At 37.6% G+C, this 18,143-nt stretch overlaps 1 protein-coding gene across 2 annotated transcripts; it reads right to left on the bottom strand.

The window, feature by feature from the left end:
* Positions 1–1,291: 1,291 nt before the first annotated feature.
* slc29a1b (solute carrier family 29 member 1b) lies at positions 1,292–16,560 on the bottom strand. Of its 2 annotated transcripts, XM_053513669.1 has the most exons (15): positions 16,406–16,560; positions 12,960–13,013; positions 11,901–11,947; positions 11,741–11,799; positions 11,531–11,612; positions 10,150–10,304; positions 9,610–9,749; positions 9,299–9,433; positions 9,122–9,219; positions 8,951–9,032; positions 8,797–8,870; positions 6,207–6,315; positions 4,548–4,633; positions 3,947–4,146; positions 1,292–2,358 (listed from the first exon to the last, which is right to left on the bottom strand). In XM_053513669.1, the coding sequence occupies exons 4-15, from the start codon at positions 11,764–11,766 to the stop codon at positions 2,247–2,249; spliced, it is 1,299 nt and encodes a 432-aa protein (XP_053369644.1). In that variant the 5' UTR covers positions 11,767–11,799; positions 11,901–11,947; positions 12,960–13,013; positions 16,406–16,560; the 3' UTR covers positions 1,292–2,246. The 2 variants fall into 2 exon arrangements, with proteins under 2 accessions (XP_053369644.1, XP_053369645.1); XM_053513670.1 differs by lacking the exon at positions 11,901–11,947 and having other exon boundaries at positions 11,741–11,831; positions 12,956–13,013.
* Positions 16,561–18,143: the final 1,583 nt, after the last annotated feature.

Raw genomic sequence — 18,143 nt, 5'->3', positions numbered from 1 at the left:
TCACATTTATAATTTAGTTTGCTTTGTTCCATAAAGAACGCAGGTACGGTAAAAGTCCTGTCTTGCTCAGTAGAGCGTTCGTTTATCCTGGATGACACAATTCGCGTCTTCTTCAGAGGGGTCGTGCATGTGCATGAAATGTGCCACGTGATAAGTGTCAAACGTTCCGAGTGCATTTTGTCTTCACACCATCACGTCCTATTTAGACAAACGTTTGCAGAAAGAGGGCCAGACAGTTCGGAGCTGCCGGGAATACCATTTTTCAAGCTATGGAACAGATTCCAAACAACTGGTTCCACTTCTGATCGCCCTAGGCCTGGGAGACGCCAAGACAAAACAGACTAATTCGACGGCATTTCGGAAATCGTGCAGAAAATACTGCCACTGCTGCAGATAATGCAGGGTTACACGCCACAAGTCGTCAGACTGTTCAATGGCGTTTGGTTGCAGCTGGACTCGCGGGAAATGCAAGGAGGCCGCGTCATGGGTCAGTGCTGACTCGGCGTCATCTGGATTTTGTGGTTCTGACGGACACAGATTTGTAAACAATAATGACCTTTCTTACTTATTTGACGAAAAATGAATTTCTGCGAAGTTCCTTTGTTTTCGTGAGGGTGAGCCAAGTCTGCATCCTTACATTGTTTTTTTTTTTAATATGAGATGAAGAATTATTTTATTTTTTTATTTCAAACCCAAGATGATTTTGAAAACTGACAAGATGGGAAAGATGGAACAGAACCACTCAACTTTTTACCCCATCTGAAGTCTGTAGTTTATAAAAGAACACTTATTACACTAAGGAAAAAAATGATCTCTTATTATCTAACACGTAATGATCATATATTCAGCATATATATCTAAGGTTTTATAAGAGCAAATTTAAGCATTTGCTGTCATTGATACTTTTTAAACTTTTTTTTTATTTTGTCTACGTATCCAGACATTCCATCATATATTTTTGTCAGACATACATTACGATACAATTGAAAAACTTTAGTATATTAGTTCAGTATAACATACAATAAAATATAAAACATACTATAACATAAATATATAGTATATAACATACTATAATATATACATACATAGTATAAGATAAGATAAAATAAGATATACCTTTATTCATCCCACACTTGGAAAATTTCTAATATATAGTAGTATAATATAATGTACAGTATACATATAGTAAACTTTGTTATAACTGCTTATTAATATGACCTTAAATTAGCATCATGATTAACTGAACATTTTTCTAATTCTGATTAATGTTTACTATTTTGTTTTTGCTTTGTTTTCTTTGTCCTCGTACTTCACTGACGAGGTTTGTACTGTAAATATGCTCAACTGTTACATTTTCTTTCCTAATGAAAGAGTTCTTGTCCGTGTTACAGACTGGAAGGGGTGGACTCATGTGACTACACACAGTCATATGTTTTTAAGTGGACAGAACATGAACACACACAGTGGAGAAAGTATTACTCACTGAATCTCTTACGCATCGTCTATACCGCTTTATCCTGTATACAGGGTCGCGGGGAGACTGAGCCTATCCCAGGAGGCTTAGGGCACGAGGCGGCGTACACCTTGGATGAGGTGTCCATCCATTGCAGGGCGCACACACACTTATTCACACACTACGGGCAATTTGGGAACGCCAATTAGCATAATCTGCATGTTTTTGGACTGTGGGAGGAAACCCACCAAGCACGGAGAGAACATGCAAACTCCATGCACACAGATCCCAAGGCAGGAATCGAACCCAGACCCTGGAGGTGCAGGGCAACAGTGCTAACCACTAAGCCACTGTGCCACCGGGAAAGTAGAAACAGAATAAAAAAAGGATTAAAGATTTTTTAAAATATTAATAATAATTGACACGGGCAAGATTATGTCGATTAGAGAATGTTTGTTTCGATTAATTCTTGATTAATTTTCAAACCCTGTGGTGCTTTATACAACTCAATAAAGCAAGAAGTGTACATATCATAATAGACTCTTTAAACAATATAAAAAAGAGGTAGTTTTTTTAGTAAAAAGGTGAAACTAAAATGTTTTTTTTTTTTTAAAGTTAATTCCATCATAAGGGAATGTCTCACTATGATTCAAGCTGTCCGACGGTTTTACCCACTTCACTTCCCACAGACCTTTCTCCTCCTCCTCGCATCTGAACTGACAAGGAGATCATATCAAACCAATCGAACTGAAAATAGAACGTCAATAAACATCCCACAATTGACACGTTGACCTCAAATGACCCCTCGAAACAGGAAGGAGACGGCCGCGCCGAAGGCCAGACCTAGAGACAAGAAAAAAGCCATGATGGCTCCAGCCGTCTCTGCTTCGTGTCCATCCACTAGCCTGGAGACAGAGTAAAGAAAGGTGACATGAATATAACATTTCAGCTTTCTCCTACTGCATGTATGTCATACTTTACTGTATATACTGTACGCACTGTACTGCTTTGTTCTACATCTAATTAAAAAACTATTGGCATTTATACCAAACTGGTTCTTCTTTGTTACTATAAAAAGCACTGGGCTTTTGTACAATCGTTTAAGTTGTTTATTGTTGTTATGTGATTGAGGTCCAGGTTCTTTGCAGGACACTGGGGTTCTTCTACTCCCGCATTATTGTCCTGCCAGGACAGGTTTGTCTCTCTTAGTGACAGTGATCGTAAAAATTGCAATGCTTAAGCATACATCGACATTCTAGACCAGTGTCTGCTTCACCTGTTCGACCGTTTTTTGTTTCTTTGTTTGTATTATTATTATTTATGCAAATATCTAATCAGCCAATCACATGGCTCAGTGCAACTCAATGCACTTAGGCATGTAGACATGGTCAAGACTATCTTCTAAAGTTCAAACCGAGCATCAGAATGGAGAAGAAATGTGATTTCAGTTACTTCAGTGAACGTGGCATGATTGTTGGTGCCAGACGGGCTGGTCTGAGTATTTCTGAAATTGCTGATCTACTGGGATTTTCGTGCACAACCATCTCTAGGGCTTTCCTTTGTTTTGTTGTGTGTTTTTTTTTAATGGTCTCGTCCCAGCCTTAAGTGCTTGTGTATGGTTTTCAGTTTGGGCTTTTGTCCGAGCTGCTGCAGAACTGCAATTTCCCTCAGGATGAACAAAGATTTATCTTATGTTATCTTATCTTATCTTACAGAGAACGGTCTGAAAGAGAGAAAATATCTTGTTGAGGACGGCCAGATTGTTTTGAGGTGACATTAAGCCAACAGCATCACAAATAACATCTCTTTGCACCTGGGGTATGCAGAAGAACATCTCTGAATGCACAACACATCAACCTTAAAGCAGGTGGCCTACAGCAGCAAAGGACCACACCGGATGCTGCTCCTGTCAGCTAAGAACAGGAAACTGAGGCTACAATTTGTATGCGCTTACCAAAAGTGGACAGGAGGAAAAACGTTGCCTGGTCTCATGAGTCTTAATTTCTGCTGTAAAGTTCAGATGGTAAGGTCAGAATTTGGTGTAAACAACATGGAAGCATGAATCCATCCTGCCATTTTTCAACGGTTCAGGCTGGTTGTGATGGAGGTTGTGTAATTCAAGTAATATTTACATTTCAGCAGTTCAGCAGAAGCACACATCCTTACATTTTTATCTCATTTTACATCTGAGCAGTTAAGGGTTAAGGGCCTTGCTTAAGGGTCCAACAGTGGTGACTTGGTGGTGGCCGAGTTTGAACCTGGGACCATCCAGACCATAGTGCAAAGCCTTAACCACTGTGCTACCCCTGCCAGAAACCAAGGTAAATATTGCAGGGGATGTTTTCTTGGCATACTTAGGGCCCCTTGGTCTGAACTGACCATGGCTTAAATGCCAGGGCCTACCTAAATACTGTTGCTAATCATGTCCATTCCTTTATAACCACAAGAAACCATGTCATGTCAGCTAAAATAATCTCAAACTGGTAGACTCACTTGGGACAAAAACACATGCAAAGGGTGACCAGGTAGCCGTTGGAGAAACCGAAGAGGGTGATGAAGACGGTGAACCAGGCGTCATGAGAGAAGTAGACAGGCATGATGAAGCGTGGCTGTACGTTACACAGCATGAAGAGAGGCACAAAGATCAGACGCGCCAACAGAAGCGCTGGCAAAAGTTTGCTGTCCTTCCCTGGCTGAAAGAAAAGTAAACAGAAAAGTGTCCATAATATCATCAATATGATTCAAAATGTCCTTGTCTAATGTCCTACAAGAATGAAAGCACCTTTTATGTTTTTGAACCTGCCAGAATTTTTCTAAATTTAAATGTTTGTGTGAAATTTTGTTTGGTTTTTGCATTTCTATCATGCATGTAACCTCATTTGCCCAAAAATGGGTTTTAGAGAAAAGATAAGTAGTTTCTCCAGTTGTTTCAACTTCGATCATTGTCTATAGTCACTATTTGGAATGGTTCTTGTCTGTTACACTGAAGGGTGCCAATATTTTCGGGTGTATCTACATGAAAATAAAAAGAATAACTGGCAACTTTTGCACCGAAATAAATTCTGTGTACATGTGTATACAGTACGTAGCTTACCCACAAACACACAGCAGTCAGGCTCCGTCCCAACCAGTCACACAGGTTGAAGAGCAGAAAACCGGAGACGGGAATGTAATATTTCTCTGATGAGAGAAACAAAAACATCCAGTTTATAATGTTAAGGTTTTGCATTGTTATATAATGTAATTAAATAATGCTTTATTACATAAACTTCCTATTTTGATTCGTAGATTGTAGCTGAAAGAAGGATTCGCCCCACTACCAGCACACTGTTGTTACTGTTACAGGATTTCAGACTTTTTGTGACATCTTTTTATGCTTTAAAATCCATAGTGATGGTGCTGGCCTGGATGAGATAAAGAAAAGTTGCTTGCTCTTCAGGTCCTTTGGCTCTTGCTTGATCCACGTTTTCTTTGTTGCAGTTCCTTGGATCCTCCACCGCGTGGGAGTCTGCGTGGTTAAACGATCTGGCCCCTTTCTGCACATGTGACCTGGGCTCATGTGAGCCTCCACAGCTGGATTTGCTCTTCTACTGCGGGTTGCTGCAGTCAGGACCTGGCACAGGCATTATGTTTGAAATACCTCTAATTTGTTCAAGTCCATTTGGTGCAGGGCCCATGTTTCCTGATTCACAGAGACAAATCAGCAGAATAGGCAAAAGAAAGAGACGCAAAGGTGGAGTAAGTAAGCACCATTCCAAGGTCCCTTGAGTGGCAGAGGGCCTTTAAAAAATGCAATGCCCATTTATAAGGGTTTGCTTTGTCAAGGTCTCTTTCTGGGTCCAGTCTATTATGTTTGCAGGGGGCCCAGAATCTAGTGCAGCACCTCTGGTTCGATCTCTTCCACAGGTATCACTTGAGTGAGGCAAATACTTTGGTGGTGTCCGGAATAACCCCTAGAGGGCGCCTTGCACCCAGAGACCTGGTGTTCACTTTGAACTTCATTTCCCAGAGTGCACCTCGGTGACATGCTGCATACTCTCACCTGAGCCTGGTTTGCTAATTTGTTTGTTTACAAATACAGTAGTCATGTCTTGAACTCAGTGGTTGTTTTGCAATTTCTCGTCACCATTTTGAGACTATTCAGGTGAAAGCTTCCTGTTTTGTTTGCATGTGTTAACTTTAGTCATTAAAGTCTTAACATTTGCACTTACTGTATGTCTTGCCTGCATCCTTGCACCCATGACAAGTGGCCTGTCCAAATCTTCCTTAGATTTCCTTAGCGAATGCCACTTTCTTCTCTTGGATCTGTAATGTCAGGAGTTTGGGTTCCTGCATTTATTGTTTTTTGAATCTTGCTCAAGGGTGCATGAGTAGCAGCTCAGTGATTCCGGGACTCAAACTAAGTATCTTCTGACCTGCAGTCCAGAACTTTAACCACCAAGCTACCCTTGCCCCAATACAAGCCAGTGAGTGCAGTCATATGTGGATTTGACCAAGACACCAATGTTTTTCAAAGTTCCAATCTTAACTTCAGCTAGAAAATAAGATCCCAGAAGCCGACTAACTCAACTGAAACTCTATTGATGGGTTAGTTTGAAGTTTCTCTTACCACCCCTTCAGTTAGCAGTATTGCCTCACATTGCCAGGGCTAGAGGTTTGAATCTCACCTCCGCTCCGCATGCATGGAGTTTGCATGTTCTCTTTGCAGGTTATTTTTCAGACATTTCACACATGCACACACACTTCAGCTTACCCCAACGTCCTCCATCAGCAATGGTAGATTTGACGTCCACAATGACAGCGGGAAAAGCGCCGATGGTGACAGTGAAGGCAAAGCACACAGACAGAGCCATCACCCAGATCTACAGAGCAAGAAAAAGAGACAAATAAATAATAAAAATAATACAAGTCCGGCAGTGTTCCAAGAGTCATCTGGGAGGTTTCACTGTTTGTATCAATTCACTGTTCTGTGCTTGTGATATAAATTTTTTATAATTGTTTTTGGGAGAAATTATATTTCTTCATGGTAAATATTTGACTTGTAGGTGTAGTGGAGCAATACAGACCCAACAGTCATGATTGGATGCACCTGATTCTGTGTAATTTATTCATTGATTGAAATGGGGCGTGTTCAAAATAATAGCAGCGTGGAGTTCAATTTGAGAGGTAAATTATTCTGTAAAAAGCAGGTGTAAAACAAGTTCCCCTTATGTAAGGATAAATGCAGAAAAGGTCGCCCTGTGCATTTCTCTCTTAAAATCAGAGTAAAACGTGTCGTCCAGACATTGTTCAAAACAACATACTTTGATTCAATAGTTGATTAGAGATGGGAAAACATACAAAGAAGTGCAGAAAATGATAGACTGCTCTGCTAAAATTATACCAAATGCTTTAAAATGGAGATCAAAACCAGAAAGACGTGGAAGAAAATGGAAAACTATCATTTGAATGGATTGAAGAATAACAAAATTGACAAAGACTTAGCCAATGATCAGTTCCAGCATGATCAAAGAACACCTAAAGTTACCTATGAGTACTGTTACTATTAGAAGACGGCTATGTGAAGCCAAGCTATCAGCAAGAAGTCCCATTGTTGAAAAAAGACATGTGCTAAAGAGGTTACAGTTCGCTAAAGAACACATTGAATGGCCTAAAGAGAAATTATGCAATATTTTGTGGACTGATGAAAGCAAGATTGTCCTTTTTGGGTCTAGAGGCCGCAGACAGTATACTGTGAAGACAGTGAAGCATGGAGGCACAAGCATCATGATATGGGGAAGCTTCTCGTACTATGGTGTTGGGCCTATTTATCACATTTCAGGGATCATGGATCAATTTGAGTACATCAGAATACTTAAAGAGGTCACGCTGCCCCATGCCGAGGAGGAAATGCCCTTGAAATGGGAGTTTTAATAAGACAACGACCCCAAACACACCAGTAAGCAGGAGGCATCTTGGTTCCAGACGTTATGGAGTGTCCAGCCCAATCCCCAGACCCTAATCCAATAGAAAACTTGTGGGCTGACATTAAAAATGCTGTTTCTGAGACAAAACTAAGAAATGCAGAGGAATTGTGGCGTGTAGTACAATCGTCACAGATGTGAAGCAGTTCTCAGAAAGCAGGTTATACAACTAAATATTAGTTCAAAGATGCACAAGAAAGATTAAACTTCAAGCATTTTTGTTTAAACTGTAAATTCATCACTTTATAAAGATGAATGATGACACCGCTATTTTTTTTGAACAGACTATTATTCTTCTACTAATACTAGTTTTTCTTCACTTTCTATAAACTATTAATACATTTTGCACATTTTTCTTCATGTTGTGATTCAGTATAGAACGTGCAACGTGTCCAATGCATTTGTGTGATTTAAATGAAAAGTTCAAAGATTCAAAGAACTTTATTAATCACAGAGGGAAATTGCTTTGTCTTGGTCATACAGTTGCATTGATTAATAAAAAAAAATAAACAAAAAATTATTTAAAAAAAGTTATTATATGGATATGGAGCTTTACTCACTTTTTTTAACACACTGCTATTATTTTGAACATATATCATGAACATATCTTCTGATGTAAAATATAAAAGCTCATTGGTTAAGAATAAAATGGAAAAACAGATGGCTGATTATAATAGAAGCAGCTTTTAACAGGTTTAAATGATTGTGAATGAACGACATGCTAGAAAGCGAGTGTGGCTTCTTTGCTAGCAAAACGAAACAAAAATATTTCACTATATTGTCAATATTAATTACTTGTTCATAAAACTGTTCCTTAAAAGGACCGTTGAAGGTTATACTGTACTAACTATCGTCACAGCTGTGGTTATTTAAAGCACTGATTCACTGTACTGACGTTAATGGCATTATTCAGTAGCTCCAATACATCACCACATGCTGTCATTGATTGTTTTCCCTAATAACATACAGGGTGAGTAAAAAGCAGCTAGACATATAAAATTGGTAATAAGATCAATATTTCTAGTACAAATTTATTGAATGACCTCCAAGAATTCAGATCTCACTCCATGTGATTTTTTTCCCGTGGGAAAAACCTTGCACATTGGATGACTTGGAGGCAGTACATGTACATGTACAATTTGTTTCATTAAATTTGTATTAGAAATATGGACTTTATTACCAATTGTTAATGCCTAGTTACTTTTCACCTATCTTGTAATGTCCCCAAAGTGTTTTTATTTTTTTTAGGACCTAATGACGAACTCTGATCCTTATTCCTCTTTAGTTCAGGTTTATTTACAGGAATAAACCCTACCGCTTGTTACACTTTCTAATGGTTTAGTGCAATAAAAAGCTGCATATGATTGATGAGTGTTTTACTTTTTTAAAGATGCTCAGAATTGAGGGATTTTGCTGAACATCTTCGCTTGTGCTCATCCCTCCTCTGCTGTCCCCTAAAGCAGGTTCAAAACATTTCACATTAGCTTTGAATCCAGTAACTCCACCATGACTTGAAACTCGATTGAATACATACCATTTTTCATTAGTTTGATTTCTTTCTCCGCATCTAAAGCTGGATCGTTCTGGCTTTTCTTCTGGTAGTATCGGTAGAACTCCTGTAGGAAGTAGAAAGATGGGTGGAGTCATTTTCCCAGTCTGGATGTCATAAGATTGTCCTGATGGCAGGATACAGGTTTCTGCTCACCAGTTTTGGGAGGATGATGTAGGACAGAATGGCGAGACTGATAACAATGCAGGCGGTAATGAAGTACCCAAAAGCACAGTCCATTAAATCAGAACCACCTGTGAAAGGGAAGGAAAGGTGAGAAAATCTTCCCGTGTTGAAGTTTATTTTGCACACTTAGCATTTGGTCGGTTTTACTTGCGATGGTGCAGATCATAGCTAACGCAGCGAAGGTTCCAGACAGACCCTGACCGCTCATGATGGGTGTCGTGTAACCATCAGGGAACACACCGGCCATACCAAAGAGACTGCCCTGGAGTATAGCGCCAAACGCTAAAAAAAAAGAAAAAAACACAGACACACACTAACTGAATGTATGCATTAACTTCCCTGAATATTTTTAGTTTGAGGTGTTAGAATCATCCCATATATCACAGCTGTGGTTAAACTGTGTGCATGTATGTACTGTACATGTGTGTGTGTGTGTGCATGAGAGATGCAGAACTCACCATTAATAATGACAATCTTTATCATGGTAATGGCAAAGAATGGTATGGGATTAACAGACAGTTTAACCATGATGGCAGTCACACAAAGCACCACCAAGATGGATACGAGACTACCCAAAATCCTTATGTTCTGAGGAATTCTGGTAAAATAGTAAGGTCAAAGGTTAGGACAGATGCTATGGCACAACTGGCTCACTTTATTAGGAATGCCTGTTGACCTACAGTAATACATAAAAGTTCTGGATAAAAACATAATAAAATTCATCTGATCATAGTGGGTCTTCATATTAGGTGTGTCAAGTAAAAAAAAAAACGTTATGACATATACAGTATATTACTAATCATCTTTTGGTTAATTGTGACACTGATGAAACCATAAAGCAGAACTCATTAAAATACTAGAACACTATAACTTTCATTTCGCTCGACATGAAGAGTGCAATCAACCTTGGCTATGTTTTAGTCTGTCCACCATAATTGTCCAGAATCATTTATGTAAAGTCTGACAATATGCTCGGTGAATCAATGTATCATTCTTACCTCTGGTAAAGAATGGAGTTGAGGCAGGTAAAGATTAAGAGAGGGATCATGGCACACAGGGTCATTGTGTTGCTGAATTTGTCTATCAGGCCATTTCGACTCTCTCCTAAGGTCTCGTTGACTGGAGCAGGGTCGGCGAGGCGCTGCTTAAAGTACTGTAGGTAAAAATATAGAGAAGAGATAGAATAAGCAATAGAATACTTATCTGACATTTATTGCTGCATGTTCTAGCATTAATCAGGACACTGTTGGGTTTCTGTGTAAAGAGTATTATGACTCTGTGTTTATCTGCTGTTAAACAGGGCACCTTATTGATACTGAAGGGTTATTGAAGGGTCTAATCTGTAACCCTACGCCCATACAAATAACTGCACCATGGTTGATCATCAGGCTAGCAACCAAGCCCCATAAAAACCACCACTGCTACTGAAATGATGAAGAACTCCCAGTGATCTCCCAGTGTGGTCAACAGCATGGGACAGACAAAAAAGGCAAAAAGCAGGGAAAAAGAAAATACTATATATATATATACGTATATATATAGATATAGATATATATAGATAGATAGATGGATATTAACCAGTATTGTCAAGTTTGACAATAAATGAGTTAAACACGGAAAACACCCAAAGAGGTTAAATGTAATTCAATTCTCTTCAAGTCTCATGAGTTAATTTCTTTTAACAACAACCAGTTTGAGCTTTTTTCTTATATAAACAGCTCAACCAGCGCGCTGACTTTAAATTTAATATGATCTACAGTAATGTGTAATCAATGATCTGGCGACATTAAATGTAAGGACATATTTATTTAACATTAGTGGAAGGAGTCTCCAGTGTCAAAGCTTTCTTCAGGTGAATTAAGGCGTAAAACCGACTGCCATATGCAGAAGACTTCAAGCACAGTACGGTGATGAGACTCTTAGCCACAGTAAAAAAAAAAATTGAATGTGTAAAGGTTTTAAAGAATGTTTATGAATGTGTTACACTCCTGATGTCTCAAAACTTGAATGTTTTACACTTACAATGTCTTCTTTACTTGTGACAGTTGCATGACAAGTGAAACTCCATTTTTTTTTAAATGTAGGAAATGGTATTATCCCCACTTTTAAAAACTTTTTGAACAGTAGATTTTTTCAAAACAAAGCAAGGTAAAGGGAAATTGTTATTGCAATATTCTTGTATATAGAGCAGGGGCGGCTTGGTGCTGACCAGGAGGTCTCGGGTTCAAGCCCCGGCGCCGCCAAGTTGCCACTGTAGGACCCTTGAGCAAGGTCCCTCACCCCAAGTGCCATTCGACACATAGACAGACACTCAAACACATCTGAATTGTTTTGATAATAATAATAATAATAATAATAATAAATTATTTTAAAATTTACCACAGTGGCAGTCATGAAGAAATTCCATGGCAGTAAAGTCCCTAATCCAAGCATAAAGAGAATCAACCACACAGCTTTAAATCTAAATGAAAAGAGGGAAAAAAACATTCACTTTCTCATTGTGTATTAACATATAAAGTGGTAAAAGCAGGTTTAATTATTAATCATACACAAACTTATGATTGAGCTGCAAAAGACAGTATTACTAACTTGTCCGCGGGATACTCTGTGGCCATGTTTGTGGAGAAAATCCTTTTTGTCACAGACAGCTTTGGATTTGAAAATGAATAGCAAATTTATCCTGAACAGTAATATGCAGATGATACATTTATGAATTAGAAATACATTAATGCGTGCAAGTAAAATTTACCTTATTTAATAAAATGCTGGAAATCCCTCAAAGCCGTTTCTGTTGTTCTGTTTAATTTAATTTAAAGCAAAGGTTCATGAGCCACAACGGAAACATGAGTAATAAACAGACACAATGCATAAAATAAAATCAAGAAACCACCTTAGTCACGTGTTTAAACTTGATCTTTTAATTAATAGTTTCATGCACATTAACCACACTTGCAGAAATATTAAGAAAAATATAAGAAGCCAACCACCTCCCCATCATTTGAGATCATTATTGTATTTTAACATTATTAGTCTGATTACAGTTGTTAAGGTTTCTAGACTATTTGTCATTCTCAGATAATCATATCTTTAAACAAAAATAAATCCAAATTATGTTTTAAAAATGTGGCAGACTAAAAAATGTAACACTTTTAGAAGCAATTGTATTATATAACATGTTCTTAAAAAACTGCATAATGCAAGAGTCATAAATTGAGGAATTTATATGATGTCTAGGAAATTGCTACATTTTTAGTTCAGTTCAACAATATTTTACAGTAAATGTTACAATTGTTTTTATTTTGTTTGTTTAATGTATATATTTTAAACAAATGTCTAATATTTGTATTTTAAATTATATACCATGTTTTATTTTCTATAGAGAGTCTAAACTGCCATTCGTTACAAACTTTCTACACAAAATCCCAAAATTAAGTTAAAATACATGCATTTGTACCAGTCACATCAAATTAAAAAAAAAAAGTTTTTTGAGGTATTTTTTTTAATCACCAAAAAAATGCATAATGTACCAAATATAAACTGTATACATTTTGTAGGAGGATGTCAAGGATATGTCAAAAATTTTAATTTCACATAGGCTTCTTTTTTAACTTATAATATTCTTGAACATAGACAATGATGTGCCAAACATCTAAATTATTTCTTAATATTTTTTTTTGCATATCTAATGTATACTGCATAAGTTGTTTCTGTATGAAAGGGTATTTAATAAAATATGTCATAATTAAATAACATAAAACAAATAAACAGAAAAAAAAAACAATCAGATCAATAAGAATGACATACTTACAATGCACTAATCAGACAAAATTCTTCACCTCCATGTCATCGCACACTCATTCATCTGTAATAGAGAACAGGTCTCAATTTATAAAACTTCACACCAGCTTTAATTGACTGAAGCCACACCCTCTCTCTCTCTCTTTCTCTCTCTCTCTCTCTCTCTCTCTCTCCTTTTCAGAATGGGGTCCAAGTAGTCAGGAGCCTTTTTCTTTACACATATATTGCTGCATATGTTGTTGAAACTCAGTTAAAATATGTGTAATAATATTAAATCTCACCTAGCTCAAAACATGTTGCCATGGAAACAGTAAACTTACTTATTTTGGTGTATTTATTCTCGAAGTTTTTTTTGTTGTTGTTGTCATTTTAGCACTTTGGAAATGAACTTTTTAAATAATATTTATGTGTCTAAATATATTAGATATTAATACACTGATCAGTCATAACATGCCCTCTATAGCCAGTCTCTTGGTAAGGTCATATCCTCACATTGCTTTTTATACCATTGTTTTGCAAATGACACGCAACTCATTCTCTCTGTTCCTTCCTCAGGCACCCATTCACTCTTTTCCTTCCTAACCTTACTCGCTCTTGTCGCTTTCTTCTTTATACAGTAACATCAGGAGAATTAATCCTATTCTCTCCACACAGACTGCTCAGGTGCTTGTTCGGTCTCTTGTTATTTCAAGACTGGACTACTGCAACTCACTCCTAGCAGGTCTACCTCTGTCCACCATTGTCTGCTCCCTCCACTGGATACTAGTAGCTGCTCGCATCAAATTCAAAACACTGACAAAGCTAAAAACGGCCCAGCACCCATTTACCTCTCAGCTCTAATCACACGCTGCACCACAGCACGTTGCCTCGGATCCTCCAGCACTGCTCAGCTCACCATCTCTCAGAGCTCAAGGAAGACATGTATCTAGACCGTTTTCTGTTCTGGCACCAAGGTGGTGGAATGAACTTTTCTACATGTCTGTATAGCCAAGTCACTGACAGATATTTGGGTTAATTGCCCTTTAAAAAACAAACAAACAAACAAGCAAAAAACCTTCTAAACAGAAGTCAGTGTTTGACTGACTGATGGTAGTAATAGCTAGTAACCTAGTAACCAGTCTAAGGATCTATTCAATGACAGAAGCTTTTTGTAAGTCGCTCTGGATAAGAACATCCACCAAATGCCAAATTGTAAACGTAAATGTAAATAACATGCAAAGCGGTCCAGCACCAAGGGTGGAGCCCCACAGGCATGGGTGAGCCTGACTCTGATCCTGTCACCAGTCTATTGATATTATATTTGATGAAGGTTAATGTGTTGTGGTATCAAGGTTATAGCATTTTTCTGTCATGTACAAAATAACATCTTTCCAGGAATATAAATAATATATTTTAAATAGTTTTAGAATGAAAGTGCACCCAGTCTAATAAAGCTAGACTTTACAACTAACAACTAACTAACAAAAGGTTCTGTCACTGGATCATTGACACTCAGTGTCACTCATTAAAACTGGGTACTAGGTTACTACCTTTAAATCCCTTTTTAACTGCTATTGGGTCAGGCGTCGCTCGGTGGTTAAGGCATTGGACTACAGTTCGGAAGGTCCCAGGTTCAAACCCCATGATTACCAAGTTGCCACCCTTGAGCAAGACCCCTCAACTGCTCAGATGTAGAATAAGATAAAATGTAAGTCACTCTGGATTAGGCTGTCTGACAAATGCCTAAATGTATATATAAAATGCACTATTGACTAAAATGTTAGCCAGCCAGTTTTCTCAGTTTTTACTGTAAATCAAGACCATGGTTTTTACATTTTTACTTTATCAGATTCTCCCTCTGAGAGGATCCAGGGTGTACCCCGTCTTGTGCCCTAAGTCACCTAGAATAGGCTCCAGCCCCCCTGACCTTTAATTCAAAATAAAGCCTTTTTTTCTCTTTCTTAATTACACGCACACACACACACACACACACACACACACACACACACACACACACACACACACACACGCACGCACACACACACAAAAAAAAAAAAAAAAAAAAAACTAGAATATTGTGTTGCTGAGAAATAACAAGCAAAAACTCCATTGTTCTGATGACTTTCCCACAAAGGAAAACTTCCTGATTGTTACAAAGTGCTGACACTGGAGTCTTCGTCCATAATTGTTAACTAAACAAAGAAGGAAAATCTCTATATCAACAAACACAGATTTAGATTGTATGGTACATTCACCATGCAATCCATCATCTTAACAATCAGAAAAGATAATTAACTAGATGGAGATCTGGCTTTGTTTGGAAGCCTTGGGCCCTTTGCCTGCTGGGCCCGGTGTGTGGCAGGCTGTAGTGCCCTGGGTGTTCTGGTGCCTTTCTATTGCAGCCAGCACTGACTTTTTTTAGCAAGTTGTGCTGCATTGTAGAATCAGACAAGTTTTGTAGTATATAATTGATAATCACTCAATCTCTGACGCTGACTTATTGTCTATATCACTTTATCTTGTATGCAGTCCTAGAGACTTTCCCAGGAGAGTTAGGGCACAAGGCGGGATACACCCTGGACAGAGTGTGCCAATCCATCACACAACACATACAAACACACTCTCATGTATTTGGACTGTGAAAGGAAACCGGAGTACCCAGAAAAAACTTACCAAGCACAGAAAGAACATGCACACTGAGGTAGGAATCGAACCCAGACAGGAACTGAACCTAGACCCTGAAGGTGCAAGGAAGGCGACAGTGAAAAACACTAAACCACCACCTAATTGATAATCAATGTTATTCAATTTACCTGGTGGTGGTGCTGTGCTGGTTTATAGGTGGTGGTCAATGTTTTTCACTTCACCAGTCATAATGTTATGGCTGATCGGTGTACGAACTCGTTAACATTATTGTTGTAGTATCTGGTACAGGCCCAGTACTGCTAGACACTGAATGACACCGATAATTAACCAGTGTCAAAAATTTATTCTTAGGTTTATGAGAATTGTACCACAAAGACATTCGTCTAATAATGACATAAGTCAAACTCATTAGCCTTGCGTTCTAATGAACTAAAAAAACGTTGTGGATATAAGTAAGCTTATCTAACAGACTAGGACGAACCAGCTGTTAGAAGGGATGTGTCACTCAATTCTAATCTTTAAAGCAATCTGTTTAGATTGTTTGAGCTAAAGTTAGAAATGCTAAATTCTTGACATGGCTGTTTCAGAGACAATACCCGTTAGCACTTTCATTATGTCCGTGCACTTCTCTGTGGTCTCATGATGACTTTTCCGACAGCTGACAGATAGATAATGATTAGAAGTGATGCCATAAAATTAATCCAAATCAATCCCAATGATTCATTTCATTTCATTTCATTGCTGTTTACTCAACACACACTCTTCCTGCTTTTCTGTGAACATCACTACAGATTCATCCACACGATTAGACTTAACAAACCCCAGCCTTACCTTCTACCCAGATGAAACGTTTGATTTGGTCTTGGGTGCAGTTTTATTATTTGGAGTCCTTTCCTATCTTCCTGTCTTCCACCGCTGTCACATGTTTCAGCCACTGCGCTGCATTTTAACCTCTGAGGCTAATGATTTCTGCTTTCCTGGAGAAGTCATGGAAGCTTAATCTGCACTTTTTAAGTTGCGTAATATCCTATTCTGTTTAGTCAGACTGCTGTCACATTTTGAGTTGCTTTCTTTGCGAAAGCAGGTTTTACTGTTGGCTGGCACGTATACAGTACACGTGACTGTCAAACGGACAATTTACAGAGATTAACATGTGATTTGATATGTTCCAGGTTTTTACATCCTGTTGTACAACTAAAAAAATTAAAAAAATTAACAGAAACAGAAAAATGGACCAAAATGGTAGAAAGATGACCACAAACCAAAGATAGCATTAAAGATTGATTCAGACTATAACAAGTACACAGTAAATATGAAAAATATTCACAAAAATGATGATTGATAGCATTATTGTCTTGATCTTGCACATCTATCTATGTATATTTTTATTGTTCTGTGCAGCCTGTACATTTAGTATGCTAATTAGGCCCAACCTTCCTTGCATGGCACTGGGATCACATGACCTTAGACCTCATTATAATTTTTATCAGAACAACCACCATTGCGCCCACAGAGCCAACTCGCAAAAAAGACACAAATATTTTTTTTTAAATTCACTTGTTTGGGTTTTCGACGTCTTGTTTGTTTTGACTCGTAATTGTTGCATTTGCATATCCATTAATATTCATTAGTGTCTGCCAGAGATGGGTGTGTCCACAGGATCAGCCTTGTCTGTGTTAATTATTTCAGTGTTTGTACAACATATTGTATTTGCTATTATGACTTTAGTTATCTTTTCTCTTCAACACACATTCCTACACATGTAATGTAAATTTTGAGAACCATGTATGGTCTGCGTCAATTTGTAAGGCCAGGTGCTTTATTAACATATATATATATATATATATATATACATATATATATATATATATATATATATATATACAGTATACTGTATATAGTATAAATACTGTAAAAAGCCTGATGGTTTGGGGGATCTTGTATATAGATCACAAAAACCATCAGCCTTTTACAGTTAGTTAGTTAATTCATTTTCCAATTCAATTACATAAATTTTCCAAATCTTTAATTTTCTACTTGATTTCATTTCTTAAAGTTTATTCAAAACAGTTAATAAAAAATCCACTCACAATGTACAATTAATATTTCTTGATATTTATACTGTATCTCCTCCATGTGACTTAGAGTAATGACTTAATACACTGTATTAATCTTTCGGCTTGCCACAACTTGAACATGAAATTCATTACACTTTTCAGTGTTTATTGGGAATTTATTAACAGGATTAGTAAAGCATTGGGTGTGTTTTTAAAAGTACCTACTGTTCAGACTAATGATCCGGAAATCCTAAAACACTAGATCATCAATTTAACGTTGTGTCCCTGTTCATGGAGAGAACAGCTTGTGCTAAAACCACTAACAGTGAAGCAAATAAAAATGAGGAAATGGATCACAAATTATATTGAATGCCAAAATTTAATGCCCAAGAACGGTCCTCACAATTATCCAGTCCTCACAAAAATGTAATGATTTCTATTGGTTAAAAAAAATTGTTTGTTTTGAAAAGTGAGCTTTATTTTACATAATAGACAAGCTAAAACACAAAAAC

Source organism: Clarias gariepinus, chromosome 15 (assembly GCF_024256425.1).
Source record: "Clarias gariepinus isolate MV-2021 ecotype Netherlands chromosome 15, CGAR_prim_01v2, whole genome shotgun sequence".
NCBI lineage: Eukaryota > Metazoa > Chordata > Actinopteri > Siluriformes > Clariidae > Clarias > Clarias gariepinus.
Note: the sequence above shows the minus strand (reverse complement) of the source record. Positions and strands in the feature narration are given on the sequence as shown.

Coding starts and splice junctions, on each gene's coding strand:
- slc29a1b (XM_053513670.1), bottom strand. CDS start 11,766: ATGGCCACAGAGTATCCCGCGGACAA. Junction 4,634..6,206: donor TGCTGATGGAGGACGTTGGG/GTAAGCTGAAGT, acceptor TTCTCTCATCAG/AGAAATATTACATTCCCGTC. Junction 2,359..3,946: donor TGCATGTGTTTTTGTCCCAA/GTGAGTCTACCA, acceptor CTCTGTCTCCAG/GCTAGTGGATGGACACGAAG.